Source organism: Prionailurus bengalensis, chromosome B4 (assembly GCF_016509475.1).
Source record: "Prionailurus bengalensis isolate Pbe53 chromosome B4, Fcat_Pben_1.1_paternal_pri, whole genome shotgun sequence".
NCBI classification, from domain to species: domain Eukaryota; kingdom Metazoa; phylum Chordata; class Mammalia; order Carnivora; family Felidae; genus Prionailurus; species Prionailurus bengalensis.
This window is the reverse complement of record NC_057358.1, coordinates 94,899,955-94,919,836: the sequence shown is the minus strand read 5'-3', so window position 1 is coordinate 94,919,836 and position 19,882 is coordinate 94,899,955. Positions and strand designations below refer to the sequence as shown.

Below are 19,882 nucleotides of genomic sequence, written 5' to 3'. Positions count from 1 at the left end.
CCTAGTTTAAATCAAGCCAAGAAGGTGAAGATGACAAAGACTTATTTAGCAAGCATGTGGCACATTATTGGAATGGATGTCTTGGTACATATAAACAGATAAAAGAGGATACTTCTTTTTAAAATCTAGATTTATACATTTACACATGGAAAAAAATATACCTTAGCTACTTTCCTCCAGTTAAGACAGTCAAAGAAGTAATATGTTCCCCTCTCATATGTATTGGTTTTCATTGTTGGCTCCATGCCTGGTGCCCTGGTAATCCATACTCGTTCTTCTTTGTGGTATCTCCAATCACGGTTAAAACTTCAATTTTTAAGAGAAAAAGACAATTAATTCTTTCCTGTGGCTCACATCAAACATTTTCTACATTTTGTAAAATTTTGCTCAGAAAATAGTTTCACCTAAAATACATAAATATAGATGCTTCTTTATCCTGACTTTGTTATTAAATACAACCCTAGTGAAATATAGGAAAATAATTTTAATTTGTCCAGAAAACACACTCTTTAATTAACATACACATCTTTATTTAACTAAAGAAATTTTTTCATGCAAACAAAATGAGATCTTAAAAGCTCTATGAGCAATGTGATAAAAACTTAGACCAAATAAAGATACATTGTGTTCCAGGAACTTCACTCCTTTCTTGTTCTTCTTAACATTCAACAGAACTTAAGACATCCATTAAAACAAAGAAAAATCCCAACTACTGTATTATTTTGTAAGGAACTAAATACAGTCTATTTAACTATCCAAATTCACATAATTTTGTAACTATGTTGGAAACAGAATATCCATTCAAAAAACTCTTCATGAATGTATTACTTTTATTTTTTATTTAAATTTCATTGATCCTAAATTCTCAAAAGCCAAAAGGATATCCACTAGAATTCATGCAAGAATCAATGAGGATTTATATCACTTGTAAACTGGGGAAGTAACATCCAAAGGAGGTAAATGAGCCACAAAAAACATCTCTGGTAGAACAAACCTCCATATAAACAAATACCTTCCTACTAATACAGTGAGGTAATTTTTCAACATAAAAGAGGTATGAGACAGAACTGCCAGTAATGGATATATGAATGACTAAATGAATTTATTTACTTATGAATAAATTAAAAGGTAACAGGTAACAATTTCTATGTTACAAAAAATGAGGGGAAAACATGGGAGAAAACAAATTCTCAATAGAAAAATAAAAAAACAATTTATTATCAACACAGTGAATTTTACATTTTAAGTATCTGATCCAAGGTCATTTATAGAAATGTTATTAGGAATATTATAAAATACTTAAATCTGTAAAAAATTAGGTCTCTCAATCACAACATCCTGATTTTCTTTTTGTAATCTCTATCCCCAACGTGGGGCTTGAACTCAGGACCCTGAGATCAAGAGTCACTTGCTCCATCGACTGAGCCAGCCAGGTGCCCCATAACATCATGAATTTTAACTAACAATTCACTCAAGTAAACATGATTATTATAATAGTCCATTGGTAACAAAATGTTACCAATTGGACATATGAGAAATGACACAAAATTTTTATTCTTAGAGCATCGGGCAAAAACAGAAATGCTCAGGAAAAAAGATGTATCCAATGGGCCAACTACTTAACATTAATTTATTTAAGTTGGCCAACAAGCTTCTGATAATGAATGTGGACTTTATCAATACTTCAGAACACACAAGAAATATGCACAGTGCCTTGCCCATATTATACTCAACAGATAAATGATGAAATTCATTGTCAAATGAAATTCCATTGTCATTCAATTCATTGTCTTATGTGGTTCCATAAGAAGATGAGCCACAGTTAGGAAGCGACCAGATCTTATACTTCACATATTTATAAAAATCAGATTCACCAAATTCATGAATGAAGTCAATCCTGTCTTCTTACAAATTTAGGATTATTTAAATCTGAAATAATTCCTTTTATGTATACAATGACTATGAAACCATAGCAATATAAACTTTCAATCTAAATTAACTTTATTTTACTAAATGTAAAAACAAATTATTTCTTGATGGAAATATTTCTGCTTTAAAAACAAAAGACAGACTATAGCCATCATTAAAAAAAAAAAGTTTTCAGAATAAACAAGATCCACTATAATACAAAAGTGTTTGAAAATACTTTGAACATACAGCTCTACTGCAGCTAAAAGTTGTAATACGTCTCCTCCATTCATGTAATAGAGATAGAAGAGAAGGTCTTCTCCGTATCGGCCAAGTTTTATTGCAGCCAGCTGGAAAACAGAAATCAATTATTCTGAAGTGTAAAATAAGTTTGAAAACCCTAACATTGCTATCACGATAGTAAAAATAACAAGATAAACAAACCCTCTTCTCTGTAGTAGATAACTGTTATTACGTGATTTCATAGGTAGTTATAACCCTAAGGGGGAGTTTTATCATTTAAATAACTAGAGTCATTTAACAACTATTTCTGGTACATCTGTTTATATAATAATAAAATAAAAACCTATATAAAAACTTCTCAGCAAGACCAAATGCTGTTTTACACGAGGGTTTATTAATACCCAACACAGTAACAATAGTGGAACATGATGCTCAGAGATGCAGGAGTTATATTCAAGTCCTGGTTCCACTATTTACTAATATGACCCATGTCCAAGTTATTTAAGGTCTCTGAACTTCCACATAAAATGGAGAAATGAGACCTACAAGGTTACTAAGAATGTAAGTAAAAATTGATAAAGTGCCTGTATACGAATGCACCTTAAAGAGGACCTGATACATAGGAAACCTGTAAGAAATGTTAGCTCAGTCTGTATCTGACAGTGATTCACAAATTGGTTATGTATTTTTACCAAATCCCATATGGTAAATACAAAAATCATAAAGTGATAGCTCTTTATTTTGTTTAAATGGATGACTAAAAGATGACTGCTTCACATGTCCCTCCATAAAGCAGAAACATTAACCACCAACCAAACTCTAATAAAACACTGAGTTTAATAGACTCCAACTCTTGTGTTAGGAAAAGCCTTTATTCTCACCAAAATGAAAAAACTTTCCTCTCTTCACCTAATCCTGCATCTAAATGTTTATTTAACTGTTATACATTCTTAAAATATAATTTTTCTCTCCATATTATCCCTATTCAAGCAGCAGTTTTTAATGTGACAAATTCTCTCAAATCAGTATTTCTTAAATTGCTGTAAGAAAAGGCTTTGGAACCCTTAGGTAATTGGAGCAAAAAAGCCCTATGATAGATGTAGCAGAAAAATCACACGATCCACAAACAGAAAAAATAAGCTCTATCCCATACTTCTTGTCTTCCATCTATTCAAGTATTGAGACATATTGAGAAATATCTCTTTACTTGCCTGTCCACAAAATCAACATCCATTTGACCATGCAATTGCATGGTACAGACACAGAACACCTGTGTGTGTGTGTGTGTGTGTGTGTGTGTGTGTGTGTGTACACACACACATATATAATATTTTATATTTATGTATAAATATATAATGCAATACATATTTATATACATATGTGTAACACGTAAGTTTTAATAAATCGTATCTTTCCTCAACGCCAAAATCTAGGGATACAATTTCTAACAGAAACGAACATTTTAGTTCTTTCCCCTCAACAAGAGTATCTACCATTTTCTTTTTTTGATTAAAAAAAAAGTTAAAACTTCAATCTGTTAATAGTTATTTTATAGCTAGAATTTTAGGTAATTAAAAAAAATTTTAAAGCCAATGCCATAGCTTTTAAATGTACACACTGTTCCACTGAAAACACTGTAATATTTGTAAAAATATATTTCTTATTGATACAAGGGCATAAAATGAGAATATCAGAAAGAAATTCATCAAATTTTCCAAAATAGTTGATTCTCATCAACCATGGTTATAACCTGTTATTAAGAACTCTGAGCAATATTTGACCAGACCTACCACTGTTTTGTTTTTAAAACATATTCTTTAAATATAACCCAGGATTCTCATCAAAACATTAAAATAGAAATAAAACTGTTATAATTGAATTGGCAACATGAAAGCATACCCCTGAGACCACTGCTAATTATTTCAAAAGACTTTATGCTGTCTAAACTGAAAAACAGTGCCTGGAAAATAGATACATTCATGCTGACTGAGGAGAATAATAAACTACACTCACCTTATCCCTAATGTGAATGTTCGTTAAGTACTCAGATGGAACATGGAAGTCTGGATAATAAAATGAAAAAAGCCTTATTAACTGATTCTCAGTTTAAAAAATATTTTTAAAAGGTCTGAACACAAATAGATTCTCCTACCTATGTCTTGAGGTCGACAAGGTGAAGATGCCCAGGGTGATGCAAATTTGGGGTAAAGATTTCTGAATAAGAGGGAAAAAAAAAAACCACTCTGAAATCCAAAGTAGAATCAAAGATTTCTAATTTTATTCAGGAAATCAAGAAAAATGACTTCAAAAGTAAAATGAGTATCTTTACTTCTAATTTCGTTTCATGTGTTTACTACAACTTACACAGCAGAAAAATGAAACACGGTTAAATAGCTGTATATATACTCAGTGTCTATATTAAGTTACAAGTTATATATTCACATATATACGTAACTTCAACTCAGAATGCTTTAAATTCATTAATACCATGCCCCCAGTAAAATTACTTTCCCATTTACATGGCCAGAAAAAATCAGTAATTATTAAAAGCAAAAGTTCAAATTCACCAAATATTTACTAAGTGCCTATTACATGCCTGACACTGTTGCAGGTGCTTGAGATACATCAGCGAACAAAACAAAGATAACTGACAACATAAAATTTACTTTCTGGTTAGGATGGTGGATTAGGAGGAGGCGCATAATAAATAATATTCCGTGTTGGTGGAGGGGTAAGGAGGGGTATCAGTTGCATTAAATTAGGTAGCCAGCTTAGGTTCCATTTGGAAGACAGGATAGGATTTGAACAAAAATTCGAAAGATGTGAGGGGGGTCAGCCATATTCATGACCTGGCAGAAGACTATTCTAGTCTGAGGGAACTGCTAGAGCAAATTAAGCAACTTAGCAAAACTAAGGTGGGCATATGACTGACATGTCTGAGGTACAGCCAAGCCAGTGAAGGCCAATGAAACTGGAACAGAGTGAACAAAGGGAGAAGCTGTTGAGGTGGTGGCAGGAGAGAGACAGATCATGCCTGTGGAGATGAGTAGGCCTGTAAAGATTTTAGGTTTTTAATCATAAGGAAACCACAGACCTTTACCGGGCACTGAGCAAAGGATTAACTTATTCAGAAAGGATTGTCCTGGCTGCTACATAAAGAAGAGATTGTGAGGGGCACAACAGAGCATCAGGGACACCTGGGGACTGTCTGATGGTATAATCTAGGAAAGAAAGGATGGTGATTCAAACCAGGGTGCTGGCAGTTAAAAGCAATGAGAAGCATGAAGCAATGAATCCATTATGTCAAACGTTGCTGACAGGTCAAGTTTCTACAAGAGACCACTGAATTTGATGACCTCAATGAGAGCAGGTTTAGTGAAGGGGTGAGGGAGCAAAATCCTAAGTGAAATGGGTTTAACAGAGAATGGGAGAAGACAAATGGAAGATAAAAAATGGCTTTTTAAAAGAGTTTTGCTCTTCAAAAAGTAAGAATAAAGAAATAAAGGCAGTAATTCATGGAAGAGATTAGACAAAAAGAATGTACTTTATTAACATAGAGGAAGTAATAGCATTACTTGTACGCTGACGGAAATGATCCAACAATGTGCAAAAATTGTTAGAGCTATGTCCTTGAGTTTTCAAGAGAGACTTTAAGTAGAAAGCATGGATCAGCAGGGTGAAAGACAAGAATAAGGTGGGTGCAGATAGTAGCAGATAGTTAGATCTGGTGGAAGGACTATGCTGACATTCTCTTCTGATTACTTCCAGCTTTCTTAGGAAAGTAGAAATTAAAAAAGCAAGGTCTTACTATTACACCTGAAACTAGTATTACACTGTAAGTTAACTAACTGGAATTTAAATAAAAACTCAGAAAAGAAAAAAAAAAAGCAAGGTCTCCATCTGAGAGTAAGGACTGGGAAAAAGGTAATTAGATGTTAGGAGAAACGAGTGTGGAATAGTTGCATAGGAGAGCAAAAGAATGAAGGGACCAGGCATGCCACTTATAATTATGGGTGGCAGAATTATGAGCCCACTTTTGAGGTTCCTAGAAGTGAGGACTAGGCAGTGAAGTTGTGTGCTTTTCTTTAACCAGTTCAATAGCACAGATCAAGAATGGAATAACTGAAGTATAACCAGGGTTGTAGTTTTTGCCATGAAATCATGACAAAGTAAGAGAGGGGCAAAGTAGTCAAGCGTGTATGTAAAAAGCCATTACAAAAGACTAAAGAATTTAACTGGGTAAGAAGAAAGTGAAATCTTCTCAGGAGAAGAGAAGGATGTTGAAGAACAGTAAAAGGTAGAAGAATCAGTAGACTGAAGATCCCAAGGAGTCAAATGATTATTGGAGTCAGTGCTAGAGGGAGAAAGACGGAAAACCAGAAGTGGCATGGGAGCAGAGACTTAAAATTACAGGGAAACTGAAGTTACTGATAATGCCAAGGTCAAAGGGATAACTTTGTAAGTAGCTGAGATATGGTGGAGGGTTAAGACTTTTGGAGGTGAGAAACTCAAGGAGCCAAGATCTCAGGATTCTGGAAGGATCAAATATGTGTATTTTGAAACTGCCAAATTATAAGGGAATGATACTGTCAAATGACAGTGATCCAGGAGCTAACATGAGAGGGAATGACCCAAACAGTCAAGAGAGAACAGCAACGAGTGGCTGCAGGTAATACACTGTGATCACATGAAATTAAAAACTGGAAATCCACAAGGAAGTATTATGCACAAATGTGGAAGAAAAGAAAAAAACTTACTCAGGAGAGTTCAGATTGAGGCCTAATGTTGTTAAGTCACTTCCTAATGCAAGATGTACCATTCCTGGGTCTGTCTCTGCTGCCCTGATAAATGTTAACAGGCCAATCATTCCAAATTGGTCCGTCACCATCCCTTGAGGAATGTTAGTAACCCGACCTGGATAAGAAGAACATAGTAATTTTATCTTTAAGGAAAAAGTAAAGAAACGAATTCTGTAATATCTTTGACATATTTTATAGAGTCCCACCATCAGGTAACACCTGGATCCCTTTTTTCTGCTGGTTATTATTTTGCGTTGTTGAACTTTTATCTCCAGGGAATTTGGGTCCATCTGTACTTGAAGTTGTCTTGCCAGATGTATTCAAATTCTAACATGGAAAAAATTAAATGTGACATTAAAATTTGTTAAGTGCAAAAATTGAGTACACGTATTAGTTACCTTTCTATTCATTCTTTATTATATTTAAATTGGTAGTATATTATTACCTGTTTTTCAAGTTCTACATGAAACTTTTTGTTTCCACAACTGTCCCATGGTTTACAAATAAATCCTGTATTTTACACATTTGGGTATTTAAAGGACAAAAATATATGAAAGATATTCTTATTATATCTCAGATCTTCAGTCACAGAAAAATAATCTTTATCTCAGAACTATATGCTTTGGGATATACTTCAAGTTTCACTCTTCAACATTTTAATTTAGAAGAGAAATATTACAGTACATTGCCTATGATATCACCATAAAAACCTCCAGGATAAGTTAGAATATATAAACTTTTAAAATTCATATTTAATTCTTACCCAGTAATCTTCTTTATCAACTATTTTAACAATACATACAAACTCCCATCACAAAAAAAAAAAGCTATTTTCAGTGAAATGTGGAAGAAATAAAACACATTCGTTAAGTCAGAAAGAGGAAGCTGAGTTGGCTGAATCAACACAGGAATAAAAATGTGTATAAAGATTCTTCAAGGAGAAAACTTACTCAAGAAAAACACAGCTCCTTAGAAGGCTATAATATCAAACTTCATGGGATCCAGCTGACAGGGACTACAATAAAAGTCTAAATTAACTCTGAGAAGTTCAACAGAAATTTGCAAACCTATACGAAATAGGAAAAAAATAGGCTATCTTCTAAGTTATAAAGGTTTTCCACATTCTTCAGAAGTTAGATTATTACAGATATTCAAGATAAACAACTTTGTAACAGTACTTAGTAAGTCCTTAATACAGTCTATAAAACTGTTAATACAAGAGAAGTCTGAAGGGAAAAAACTACATTACTCACACACATCATTCTCAGTTACTTACAGATTTACTGTCATCATTACTTGACGTTGGATCTTTATAGCTGGAACCAGGTAATGCTGGAAAATCTTCATTGTGTATTGAGAAGTCCTGGGATTGCTCATTTGCTGGTTTTGTTACCATTCCCACTATGTAATGAAAATAATCCAGAAAATTCTAATTCATATTTATGCTATTTTACTACAAATTATAAAAAAACTAAAGTTTCCTCATACTAACATACCAAAAGGATTTTTTATTACACTATGAAAGCACACTTCAAAAAATTAGTATTCAGGATAATAATGAAGAACTATATTTTTATATACTTGATTAATAACTCAATATACAAAATAATACAAGGGAAGTAAGTGGTAATCCTATAATTCTAAATCTAATGTCATATATAGATGCTTAAAAACAATTTGATATTGGTAATAGTTATTAAAATTTTTGGTTTAAAGCTTGACTTAAATATTTGACTAGCTATTATAAACACCAGTTAATTGTCAAATACAAATGAACAAAATAAATTTTAAAAGAACATGTCAGTATTCTACTTGAAAGTGACTTACAGAGTGAGCAAATTGCAATCAATTATAAAACAACTCCATATTATTTCAGATTTTCTTGGACTCCATGTAATAGATGTAAAACATGCAAGAACTGGGAAGTAATCCTCCCACTATACTTGGCATTAGTCAGGCCCTTATTGGAGAACAATATCCAGTTTGGGGCTCCACAATTCAAGAACGATATGGAGAAACTAGAGTTGGTCCAAGGAGAGCAACGGGAATGATTAAAGGGATGAAAAAATGGACCTATGAGGAAAGGTTAAAAACATTAGAGTCTGAACTGAGAATCAAGTAGCTAGGTACTCAACTTCCAGGGCAGATCATTTTTTTTGTTATTTTTGGAAGACTAATTTGGAAACTTTAGAATACTAACAATATATACTCTCCCTTCTCCACACACTGTTATTTATATTCATATTCTGAAAGGTACAGAAATCCTTCTTGGATGAAAATGGGAGAAACCATTATCTTAAAAAAGTTATGAACTGATGCTTCTAAGTTCATTGTTTCTGCTACTGATCTCTATCAGATTCTCCCAAAAGGAAACAACTATGTGCAATGGGTAAAGAGAATATGGCTACATTGTTGTTACATAATTTTCACGTCTAAGTTGTTATTGCACACATTTCATGCCCTTCCTTTTCATTTAGCCAAATCTCTTAATTATTAGAGACAGTGAGAAAGGACTTTAATTGTGACCAAGAGTCTACATGAACTATCCATGACCCTATGAGCAGTTTTCAACAGAAGGCAATTGTTTCTCCCATGGGACATGTGTCAATGTCTAGAGACACCTATGGTTGTCAAAACGATGGTGGGGAGAGGTACTATTGGCATCAAGTTGGCAGAGGCCAGGGATGTTGCTATAACATTCTCTAATGCACAGAACAGCCCTCCACCACCCCCCATTTACAAAGAATTATCTGACCCAAATGTCAGTAGTGTGGAGGTTGAGAAACTGGCTTAGGAAAAATATTCCATGTAAGGTCAGTCATTACTAATCACCAGGAATGTAGGAATGTATTCTTCAAAAATGTGTGATGAATTAAGAAGAGAAAAGGCACCTTAATTCATTATGGTACACTTAAGGCAGAAATGCCAGAAGAAAACCTCTGAATACCAATGAACATTTCCTTTCGGGTTTCTGTACAAACTGTTTCCCATCTAACTTTGCTATCATGGTATTCTGGAAGGAAAATGCACTTTGCATATATCAGCTTTGACAAAATTATGCTTCTCTGATTAGAAAACATATTGTGTGTGTGTGTGTGTGTGTGTGTACAGACATGAACATGCATATGTACACAAATGTGTATGTCTGTGTGTGTGTGCACAATGGAAAAGTTTCCATTAGCCATTATTAGAAAGCTTAATTACCATAAGGAGCTCTTCCAGCCAAGGGGTTTATTAATGGAGTTGGGTTACCACTTCCTTCTCTTCTGTTTCGGTCTGCTAACGCTGGAAAATCTGAAAGGTCCAATCCTGTCACATTTTCGCTTCCATCTAAATAATGAGAAAGAACATTATTGGTTCTACAAACATTTTATTTTATTTTAAATAAGCTCTCGGCCCAATATGGGGCTTGCACTCACAACCCAGAGATCAAGAGCCACATACTCTGACTGAGCCAGCCAGGCATTCTGTACAAACATTTTAAAGGGATTATTAAACACCAACCATCGTATAATTTGAAATGACAGTACCTTCTTCCTAAAGACACAGCACTGTACTAAGTATGTATAAGTGTACATTAAACACTTGTGGACTTATTTCATGCAAAAGAATTTCATGAATAATTCAGCAAACAATATGTAGCTAGCATAATAAAAACCCCAAATCCTAGAGACTTAAGATAGACAATAAGGAGTTAATGTGGTACATTATTTCCCCTGTGAAGGAGGGTACTCTAAAGTTATAGCTCTCTTGTTAGCTAACAAGAGAGAGACCGTTGTGATGTAACTGTTCTTTTCATTATATCCAAAAGCAGAGGTAGTATCTGGATGCTTGGAGCTTTAGTTACACACAGGTGTGATAATGACAGTGCCTCTTGCAAATGACCAGAATCATATCTGAAACACAGGCAGTGGGAGCAGAAACTCTAAGGACTTCTGTCCTGTGATCTACTTGTCCCATACACACGTATGTGTGTGCAAGTGTGTGTGTGTCTGTTTCTGCAGTTGGGGTAGACACAATATAAATAGGGTTCCCATGTCTGGCAAGAGTTTGGGAAGCATGGAATATGATGCAAAGCCCAGAAGATTATATTACCTATTGCACAGTAGGCGCTCAATAAATATATTAAATGAATAAAATTAATTTTTGTCCATTTTAAATGAAAAAGATCAGCCTGAAATTTAACCTAATATTTCTACTTTGCCTATTTTTTAAAGATTTTATTTTTAAGTAATCTCTACACCCAACATGGGGCTCAAACTCATAACCCCAAGATCAAGACTTGCATGCTCTACTAACTGAGCCAGGCAGGGGCCCCTCTATGTTGCCAATTTTAATCATCCCCTTAATTTCTTCTCAACTTTTATTATTCTATTATTCTTACAATCTTATATGCTTAATTTTTGAAGAATTTAATTTTCTACCTTAGTTTTAGCCTGAACTATAGGGTTTTTTTAAAAACTTTGTTTCATCTGATGTTTTCATGTTTTATAGCATTTTTAATTTATGTGGCCTTTCAGTTAATTTTGAATTTTTCTCCAAGTTTCATAATTAGAAAAATCTCAGAAACTAATTACCTCAAGATTACTTTGTTGACAGAAAAACAACACACTCTCATAACCCACTCAGGTTATAATTTAAAATTATGAAGAGTAAATGATAAAATCATATCTACTGTTTCTAAACAAACAGCAATTTATTAATTTTTAATTTAAAAAAGATACTACTACATAAAAAGACCAACAGGACAAATTAATAGTGTTTTCAATCTACAAAAGTTATCTTTCTTGAATTATTCTTTATAGTTAGTTATATAGTTATAAATTAACCAAAAACTTTGAATATGTATTAACTTTCAATACACATCTTCAGGTCCTCTAAGATGGAATTTAAAATTGCCATGCTATCTGAGGATTTTAACCTAAAAAATACTTAATAAACCCCCAAATTTGAATTTTTAGGTAAAGACTTGGAGACAATTTTCCTAAAAATAGTTAAAGTTTAGTTAAAACGGAATTTTAAAAATAATTTTAAAATTTATGGAAGTGTGGAAAAGCGTAATTCAGAATATAAGATGGCATTGTCAGACACACTGTTACTTTATGGTCCATTTAGGAAAAAAAAATAACTTGCCAATTAAACTATGATACATAGTCTGATTTCAGAGATAATAAAATATGAAAAAATTGGAACATTTCAGAAACAGTGGGAATATGGTACTTCATATCATTTTTAACACCTTGAACATAAAACTATAAGTTTTAAATGCTACAATTTGGAATTTTAAAGTCTAATTTGATCAATCTACGCTGCTACACATATAATACCACATAAAATTAAAAGTTCATAGTCACAAATGACATTTCATTACTAAATCTTGTCTGATGCTTCCACATATGCTTCATTTCACTGATCATTCTTTCCCTTCCACTTCCTTCACATATATTTCTCTCTGAATGATCAATTCGTTTTTGCTCCTATGACCGTAACAACGTCCTTTATTTCTTTTCTCTGGAAAGGGTCTGGAGGCAAGGATGGAAGAGGGTGAAATCTGAAGCAAAATAGCAATTAAGCCTCCTGTTCTCTTCTCTCTGAAGCAGTTGATAAAAGAAAGAAACCAATGGACTGCAGGAATTCAAAATCAGATTTCTCTGTAATTAAATTCTGAACTTTACATATAAAACTGGATAAAAAATCCAAGGGTTAAATGTCAAAATTAGTATTATTAAAATTATTAAGAAAAAGTTAAGTGCTCCAATAAAATTTTAAAGGTTTCTTCAATCTGGCTCCCTATAAGCAGAATGCTGTAACACTCAACCTAAATTAGACTGTAGTGACAGGACTGAGGATAGGAAACGCTCTTGAAGCAAAAAAAATTCTGAAGCATAAATACAGACTAGGGTAATGTTCAGGGGCTTTCTCTAGGTATTAAGGAAATAATTCTGAAGTAATAACACTATGCTTTTACCACATCAAGTGAAAAAATATATTTAAATATCTCTCAACTATTCACTTGAATTAAACCCTATTCCTGTCAAATTCTCACTAAATTAAATTCTACCAGTTTAACACAAAAATCTAGTAATATTTTAAGACCAGTATGTTGAATTGCTTCATATTTCAAAGATCTACCATATTTTTTATAGGGTACTACCTCCAGAATAAGCTTACCTGTTCCATTAAAAATGTTACTTGATAAGGAGTTATTCATTCCAAATGCCTGATTCCTGTTCATTCCAAATCCAGACATACTGGGTACATAGAAAATAATTTTAGATATACAGTAAGAGAACACTAACTTCCAGATGAAGAAAAACAGAAGCGTATACTTTTGACCTCCTCATATAAAACAACAATATGTTTAAAAACACACACTACTTTCATTTTTCTGAGTTTAACCTTTATTTGAAAATGTTCCTGAAGTCCCTCCATGAATAACTGAGAACCATAATGTCTTAAACAGATGAATTAAAAAACAAAAAGCAAAGAATGTACACATAAGTCTGGAGGAAAACAGAGATTAAGGGCACTATTTGATGTGCTTGGAGAACCAACTTACTGGATACACTGGTAGAAGTAACTGATCTCAAAAACATGTAGTTTAGTGTAAAACTATTGTTCCTGAACACTTGTTCTCCTTCCACTACTGGTAAAGTGTGCCATTACTGCTTTCCATAAAAGATCTTCTTTCATACAACACAGTCTTTCCCAACTAGAATATAAACTCCTCAGATACAGGGTCTGTGTCATAGTCATCTTCGCATCCTCTGCCTTTAGTCTTCAGGAGGATACACAACAGGCACTCAATAAAGGTTTAGTTTACCTGAATTAAGCGATGTTTTTCTTTAACTGAATTTAGTGCTCTAAAACACATCATTCTTATCTAAATATAGTTTATCTTTCAGCTACTTAAAAGAAAAACCAAATCTCTCCATAGTGCCCTCCATTCTAAAGCAGTGCACAATTGGTACGTGGTAAATAGTTACAAACGCCTCCCTTTTTTGCACAAGCCTAAACATGAGAAAACAAAAACAAGTCTGAACTTAAGGCAAGGCCAGAAGTAATTAAGAATGTCAAAAAGAGCTGTTAATGCAAATTCTACAATGAAAGTAGGCATCTTTACCATCAAATAATCTGATAAAAGAGTGTATCAGTGTTATGAGTAGGGTTAAAGTGTTTGAAGATGACAGGGTTTTTTGTTTTTGTTTTTTCACCTAAATCTGTAAAACTAACTATGGCCAGTGTTTTCACAAAATCTGGAGCTGATCAAACAATACTCTAGAGAAGAGAAGGAAAGCCATTAAAAATACTTGTTCCATAGCAAGTGAGCAATGTTGGTGACCTAAGTACCTTCACACATTGAAAAAGTACTAAGGGATGAAAACATTCTGTAACAAATACAATTTACCAAAACTAGTAAGCAGGGTTTTAGAAACCCATGTTTCATTGACAATTTATAAGCAATGTATTTTTAAAAAACAATTAAAATGTGAAAAAATATGGAAAGGCAAAAATATAAACATACATTCAATGAACAATACCGTAAGAAAAGATGTGATAAAGCCCAAGAAGTGTATGATTAGGAAGCTATCAAGGAGATAAGAATTTTGATAACCCTTTATGATAATAATTTTTTTAAAAAAGTAAAAGCAGTAAAATTATTAAGAGAAATACTCATAAATCTAAATAAAAGAACTGGAGTTTATGGGATGAAGATCAAACAGGAAATGTGTTAATAACCTATTTGAATCCAGATTTTACAAGTAACAGATAAAGTGAATTAAATGGGTAAGATGATAGCAAATAGGTCAAGATCCTTTTTCCTCCCACAGTTCCCCATTTTTTTAAAAAAACGGCAGACTTAAATGCTATTTTTGCAAGATACAAAGCCTTGTACTGTAGTCATCACTCTCATATAAATTATCTGAACAGCTTAAAAATCTTAACAAGATGGACAACTGGTCTTCATAATGTCATTATTATCTGCATAGTAAACATGCAAATGGACAGTACAAAAAGGTGTATAAAGCACACAGCTCATCTTGTTTTAAACCCCAGGACATGACACTATTTTCAAATATTGTAGATGTAGTCTTAAAAAGTCTCTGGTTACTAAGTCTCCAAACCACCAAACTGAGTTTTAGTTGAAAAGGTACTGAACCAAAGCATAAGTGAAGCAAGGCAGTAATAGTCAAACATATCCCTGGTACTATTCATAAGTCTGGAACTCTTACCACATTAAGTGGCCAGCCTCATTTAACAGAGGAAGGACCTATCAATAAAAATTTGCCTGGTGGCAACTTAAGAACAATTCTTTTCTAACAACAACAAAAAGCTTTAATGTGCTTTCTACAATCAAACTGATTTTCAAAAGAACATGCCTTTAGTTTGGGGAGGTTAAAGTTGTAATGTGTAACAGAAAGAGAATCTTTGGTCATAAAAATACGATGAAACATACTTATGAGACAGAAGCCAAGACTCAAGAAACAGAATGTTGAATACGAAAAGGCAAATCTGAAAACACCCAGAAAGACAATTATACACATTATCAATAAACATCTTACCTGTTCACAGTAAAAGGCTGTCGAGAAGGCTGCTGCTTTGGCATACATATTATGCTTGGCGAGCTTCTGTTGGGGCTACCTAACCCTGAACTGCTCATGCTATTTGTCCTGCTAGGAATTCCAATGCCCTGACCAACCTGGGAGTGGTTCATCATATTCCTAGGATTCATAGGCAAAATACCCCTGAAAAAGAAGTCCATTATACTAAATAAGCTCTCTACAATCACTCATTAAAATTCTCTGTAAATAATCAATCAGCCTGACCCCAGAACCTCAAATACACTTTCAAATTACACTGCTAATTTTCATTACTTATTTTGTCTGGTCATTCTAGCTCTTTGAAAAGAAAAGTAAAACCAACAAGAAATTGGGTAAATTACGGCAGAACTAATGTAAGGTGATATTTAAGAGGAGAAAATTATTGCTGTGACTATGATATAAAATAATACAAATGTATTTCACACATATATTTAAAATAAGTTCATTCGAAATGTATGCCATTCTATCTTCTTCATGCTAATATGCATCATCTATGTAATCTTGTTTTGTTTTACTCACTAGAACAATGAATGTGTGTTGAGGGAGCAATAATCAGAATTATCTGAGGAATGATTTTAAATTACACATCCTCTTTTGAGGAAGAGAGCTGGCTTCTGATAAAGGTCCCCAGGTGGTGATTAACCCTTGATACCCACCCAGCTGACAAGCAGTATGCTAGATGCAGGATAAGAACATCTTACACTATACTTATCAATTTGCAATGAAATAAAAGGAGCATAGGGTACTAACTTTCTTTTCCTCAGTGAAAGGCACTGAACCAGAAAAATCAAATAATTAGTTATCTTATTAAAAACTAGAAAGTTGCTTACTCTACAAAGATACATTTTGAGAAATATTCTGGTCCATCAATAAATACCTGCTTGGAGATGGAGGCGTGTGAAGTGACATTGTTGGTACCCCTGTTGTTGGCGTGACGTGGCTCGGTAACTGAGTGCCTTGTGATAAGCTGCGATTTAACTGAGGGGTATTGTTGCTCATCCCCCTCATTGGAAGGCCTAGTGCACCTATTAAAAAAATTCAGAAGAAGGAAATTCATTGCCATCAGGAATGAAATTGTTATCCATCTTCTGGAGTTGGCAATTTAAAACATTTTTAAATGACCTAACATGTAATATAATATGCAAGTTTTAAATGGATATATTCAATTCACTCCAAATGGAATCTGATTTTAACAAAAAGGTTCTAGTCTGAAATTTAATATTATGAATGGATATCGCCTTCATATTTGTATCTTTCATATTTCTATTTTACAATAGACTATGTCTGCCAAAGGTTTTAACAAATTAGATGACTTATGTCTCAATAAAAACATTTTGTACAAATATGGCTTTAAGAAATTTGCAGTTTTATGTTTTTATGTTTTAAATCAAAACTGAGGAACACAGACATTTAACCCCACCTTGCTGATGTAGCTTTAATTTTTATATGAGCCTTTTAAAACACATTTAAGAAATCTCTACTATTTATACATACATACTTCTCAACATTACAATTTTTACAAATCTAACATAAAATGTCAGCAACTGTTAAAAAAAAAAAAAACTCAAGCTGATATAAGAGACAAGAATTTAAAACATTTAAAAGTTTCCAAAGTACAATGACCCTGTATATAATTATCTCGTACTTCTGGGGCCAGATGCAAGGATGCATGTATTCCAACAGATACATTTTACAGACTACTGAAGTTTTAGCATTCAGCTACAAAACAGAAAAAATTAACTGGGATAAACTTATTTCAGAAACGTCTGACAGGTTTCCTAACTTCTGTTAATGTGAAATATAAATTATTAATTTCTTAATGATTCAGAAGTTATCAGGGATATCTGATATTCTAGGTGTTTAGATTCTCTGCCCTTTCCCCATTCAGATTAAGGATGTCCTGCTGTCACCAGTTATCACATCTGCCTATGAATGCTTCCATCTTCCTGACCCACACTTTTTGGTGCTTTCTATTTCTAGTCAGCTGTGAAATTGCCTGTCAGTCAACTAAACTTACTCTGAACTGGAAGTTAAATAAAAGTGATAAGATGGAGAGAGCTAATGAATACACAGATTGCTTTAGTGCTAGGGATTTAAAGTGACTCTTTTCTTCCCTTTTTGGTCTAACTTCAGGAGCCAGAATTTCAAGGACCTGAATATTTTGAAACTATAACCTCCAAAAAATTAGAGTAAATATATTTTCTGAATGTTTTACCTCAAGAACTTTTGCAAAATTTATCTTTGGCATAACAACGTACTATCTTCTATCCCAAGGATACCAGTGGATCACAAAGATTTCACGGGAATCTGGGGGCCTCAGTACTTGGCTTCCCAAGTGAATGAAGCCAATAAACCAACTCAATATATTCTATGTGTACTCTTTTCAGACAGGTTCCATGAGGAACAGAGGCTGGTTCTGTTTTTCTTTAGGTGACATGAAGGGAACTAACTGGCTTAGATTATATGTTGGTGTAGTTCACCATATGTATGTATGGTCACTAAAAGTTTTGTGACCATTAATATACCGCTAGCTGCAGACACTTTCTCTGAATCAGGACAAAATAAGGAAAAACAAGAGATTAAAAATCAGCCATATAAGATTTCTTCAGAAGAAATCAGTCTTTTCCTTCTCTTCATCCACTCTAGTTTCCCTCTAGGCCCTCTAGATGCTCCCATAAGGAACCACCAAAGTGATACTTTTCATATCACTCATTCAACAAACATTTATTGAGTGCCTCCTATGTGCCAACTACTGTGCTAGCTGCTGGGGATACAGCAGTGAACAAGACAGAAAAGGCTCCTACCCTTAGGGAGTTTACATCCTTCTCCCCAAATATGCTGTCCTAAAATCAGCAATAGCTGTGAATTAACAACAGGAATGTGTTTCACACAATTACTGACCACCAAGAAATATTACACAATTTTAGAGCCAGAAGGGACCTTAAAGATCACCTAGTCCAATGTTCGCATTTTACAGGTGAGGAATCTGAGCTCAGATGAGTTAACTGACTTTTCCAAGGTGACACAAAGAACCAAGACTAGAATTTAGATCTCTTAACTCCTAGTGTTCTTCATGGAAACCCTATGCAAGCCCAATATAACACTAAGTGAACACTCTTTGTGAGTGTCTACCAATTTGAGACACCTCTATTTTTTTTTCTTTTGCCTTACCCCCCCCAAATATTTACCTCTCTTCAAAATTTTTCTAAACCTCCATCCCTTCATCTTTTCCCTCCATCTTCTTTCTTCCTGTCTTTATACCTGTCAAGTTTTAGTTCTAATTTTACTTTCCCTTTCTTTTTCACTCTTATACTTTCAGCACTATAAATAAACATACACTTTCTAAAAAAATCAAGTATCCTTTGGCTCTTTTCTAATAATCAGTATACCTTACTAAAGACTTATTAAGATTTGTTTACTTCAATCCTTCATATACATATTCTATGCTGTATTATGAAAATTTAGAATTCAGAAATATCTTAGAGACTACAGATTATCTGAACATTAGCAAAAAACTTTTGGAGACAGAAACAAGAATGGCTATGGTTATTTATTTAGTCGACTGGCTACTGGCACACGAGTTGATTTATAGTGCTGAGAATGGAGGAAGACAGTATGACATAAACTCAAAGATCAGTGTTTACTTTTATTTTTCCTTTAACACTCTTGAATTTCATAAAACAGGTAAGTTCAATCAGTCTGAGTTGCATTTTTTTGAACGAGGTAGTTATGAAAAATAAGAGGAGTGCATCATTTTCAAACTGGATCATCAAGCTTTGAATAACTTACTAATCAAGCTATTTCAAATTCAATTAAAAACTGAATTCTTTTAAAATAGAGAGAGTATCACTGAATAAGAACATACAAAGACTTATTTTTAGGAAACAAAATATACTAAATCATTAAATTTGAGTAACATGAGTCAATTATAACTGGGTAAGGTCAAAGAGGGAAAACTACTCTTTTAATGATATAATTAGAAACAATCACACACACAAAAAAACTTCTCCAAAATACTATACCAAGAAGAAGATGTGTAATCTAAAAGAAAAAGTGGGGGAAAAAAGATCTCATAAAAAATTTGGCATAAAATAACTACAACAGGTAAAAAATATTATGAGGTATAAAAGAATGAACAAAAAGTTAAAAAGTAGTTAAAAACTTTATAGTTCTGAATCAAATTTTTCTTTCAATGTGACAAATTGCTAATAAAGAATAATACAGTATTAGTAGAAATATATGAACATACTCCAAGTAGATTCCTACCTCTAATTTGGCAGGGTGCTAAACAGAGAATGAATTCAATTTTTTATTGATCATTTTTCAGAA

General features: G+C 33.3%; 1 protein-coding gene across 5 annotated transcripts in view; it reads right to left on the bottom strand.

Moving 5' to 3' along the window:
- Window positions 1-19,882, bottom strand: part of CNOT2 (CCR4-NOT transcription complex subunit 2) — a 135,257-nt gene that overhangs the window by 7,952 nt on the left and 107,423 nt on the right. For 3 of the 5 annotated variants that reach the window (XM_043565019.1, XM_043565018.1, XM_043565022.1), the window contains 11 exons: window positions 16,431-16,578; window positions 15,515-15,697; window positions 13,122-13,201; window positions 10,155-10,280; window positions 8,227-8,351; window positions 7,157-7,277; window positions 6,909-7,065; window positions 4,304-4,365; window positions 4,165-4,214; window positions 2,158-2,258; window positions 162-306 (listed from right to left, as the gene is read on the bottom strand). In XM_043565019.1, the coding sequence (XP_043420954.1) occupies window positions 162-306; window positions 2,158-2,258; window positions 4,165-4,214; window positions 4,304-4,365; window positions 6,909-7,065; window positions 7,157-7,277; window positions 8,227-8,351; window positions 10,155-10,280; window positions 13,122-13,201; window positions 15,515-15,697; window positions 16,431-16,578 (1,298 nt within the window). The remainder of the gene's footprint in view (window positions 1-161; window positions 307-2,157; window positions 2,259-4,164; window positions 4,215-4,303; window positions 4,366-6,908; window positions 7,066-7,156; window positions 7,278-8,226; window positions 8,352-10,154; window positions 10,281-13,121; window positions 13,202-15,514; window positions 15,698-16,430; window positions 16,579-19,882) is intronic. The other 2 variants (XM_043565021.1, XM_043565020.1) reach the window with 1 other exon arrangement.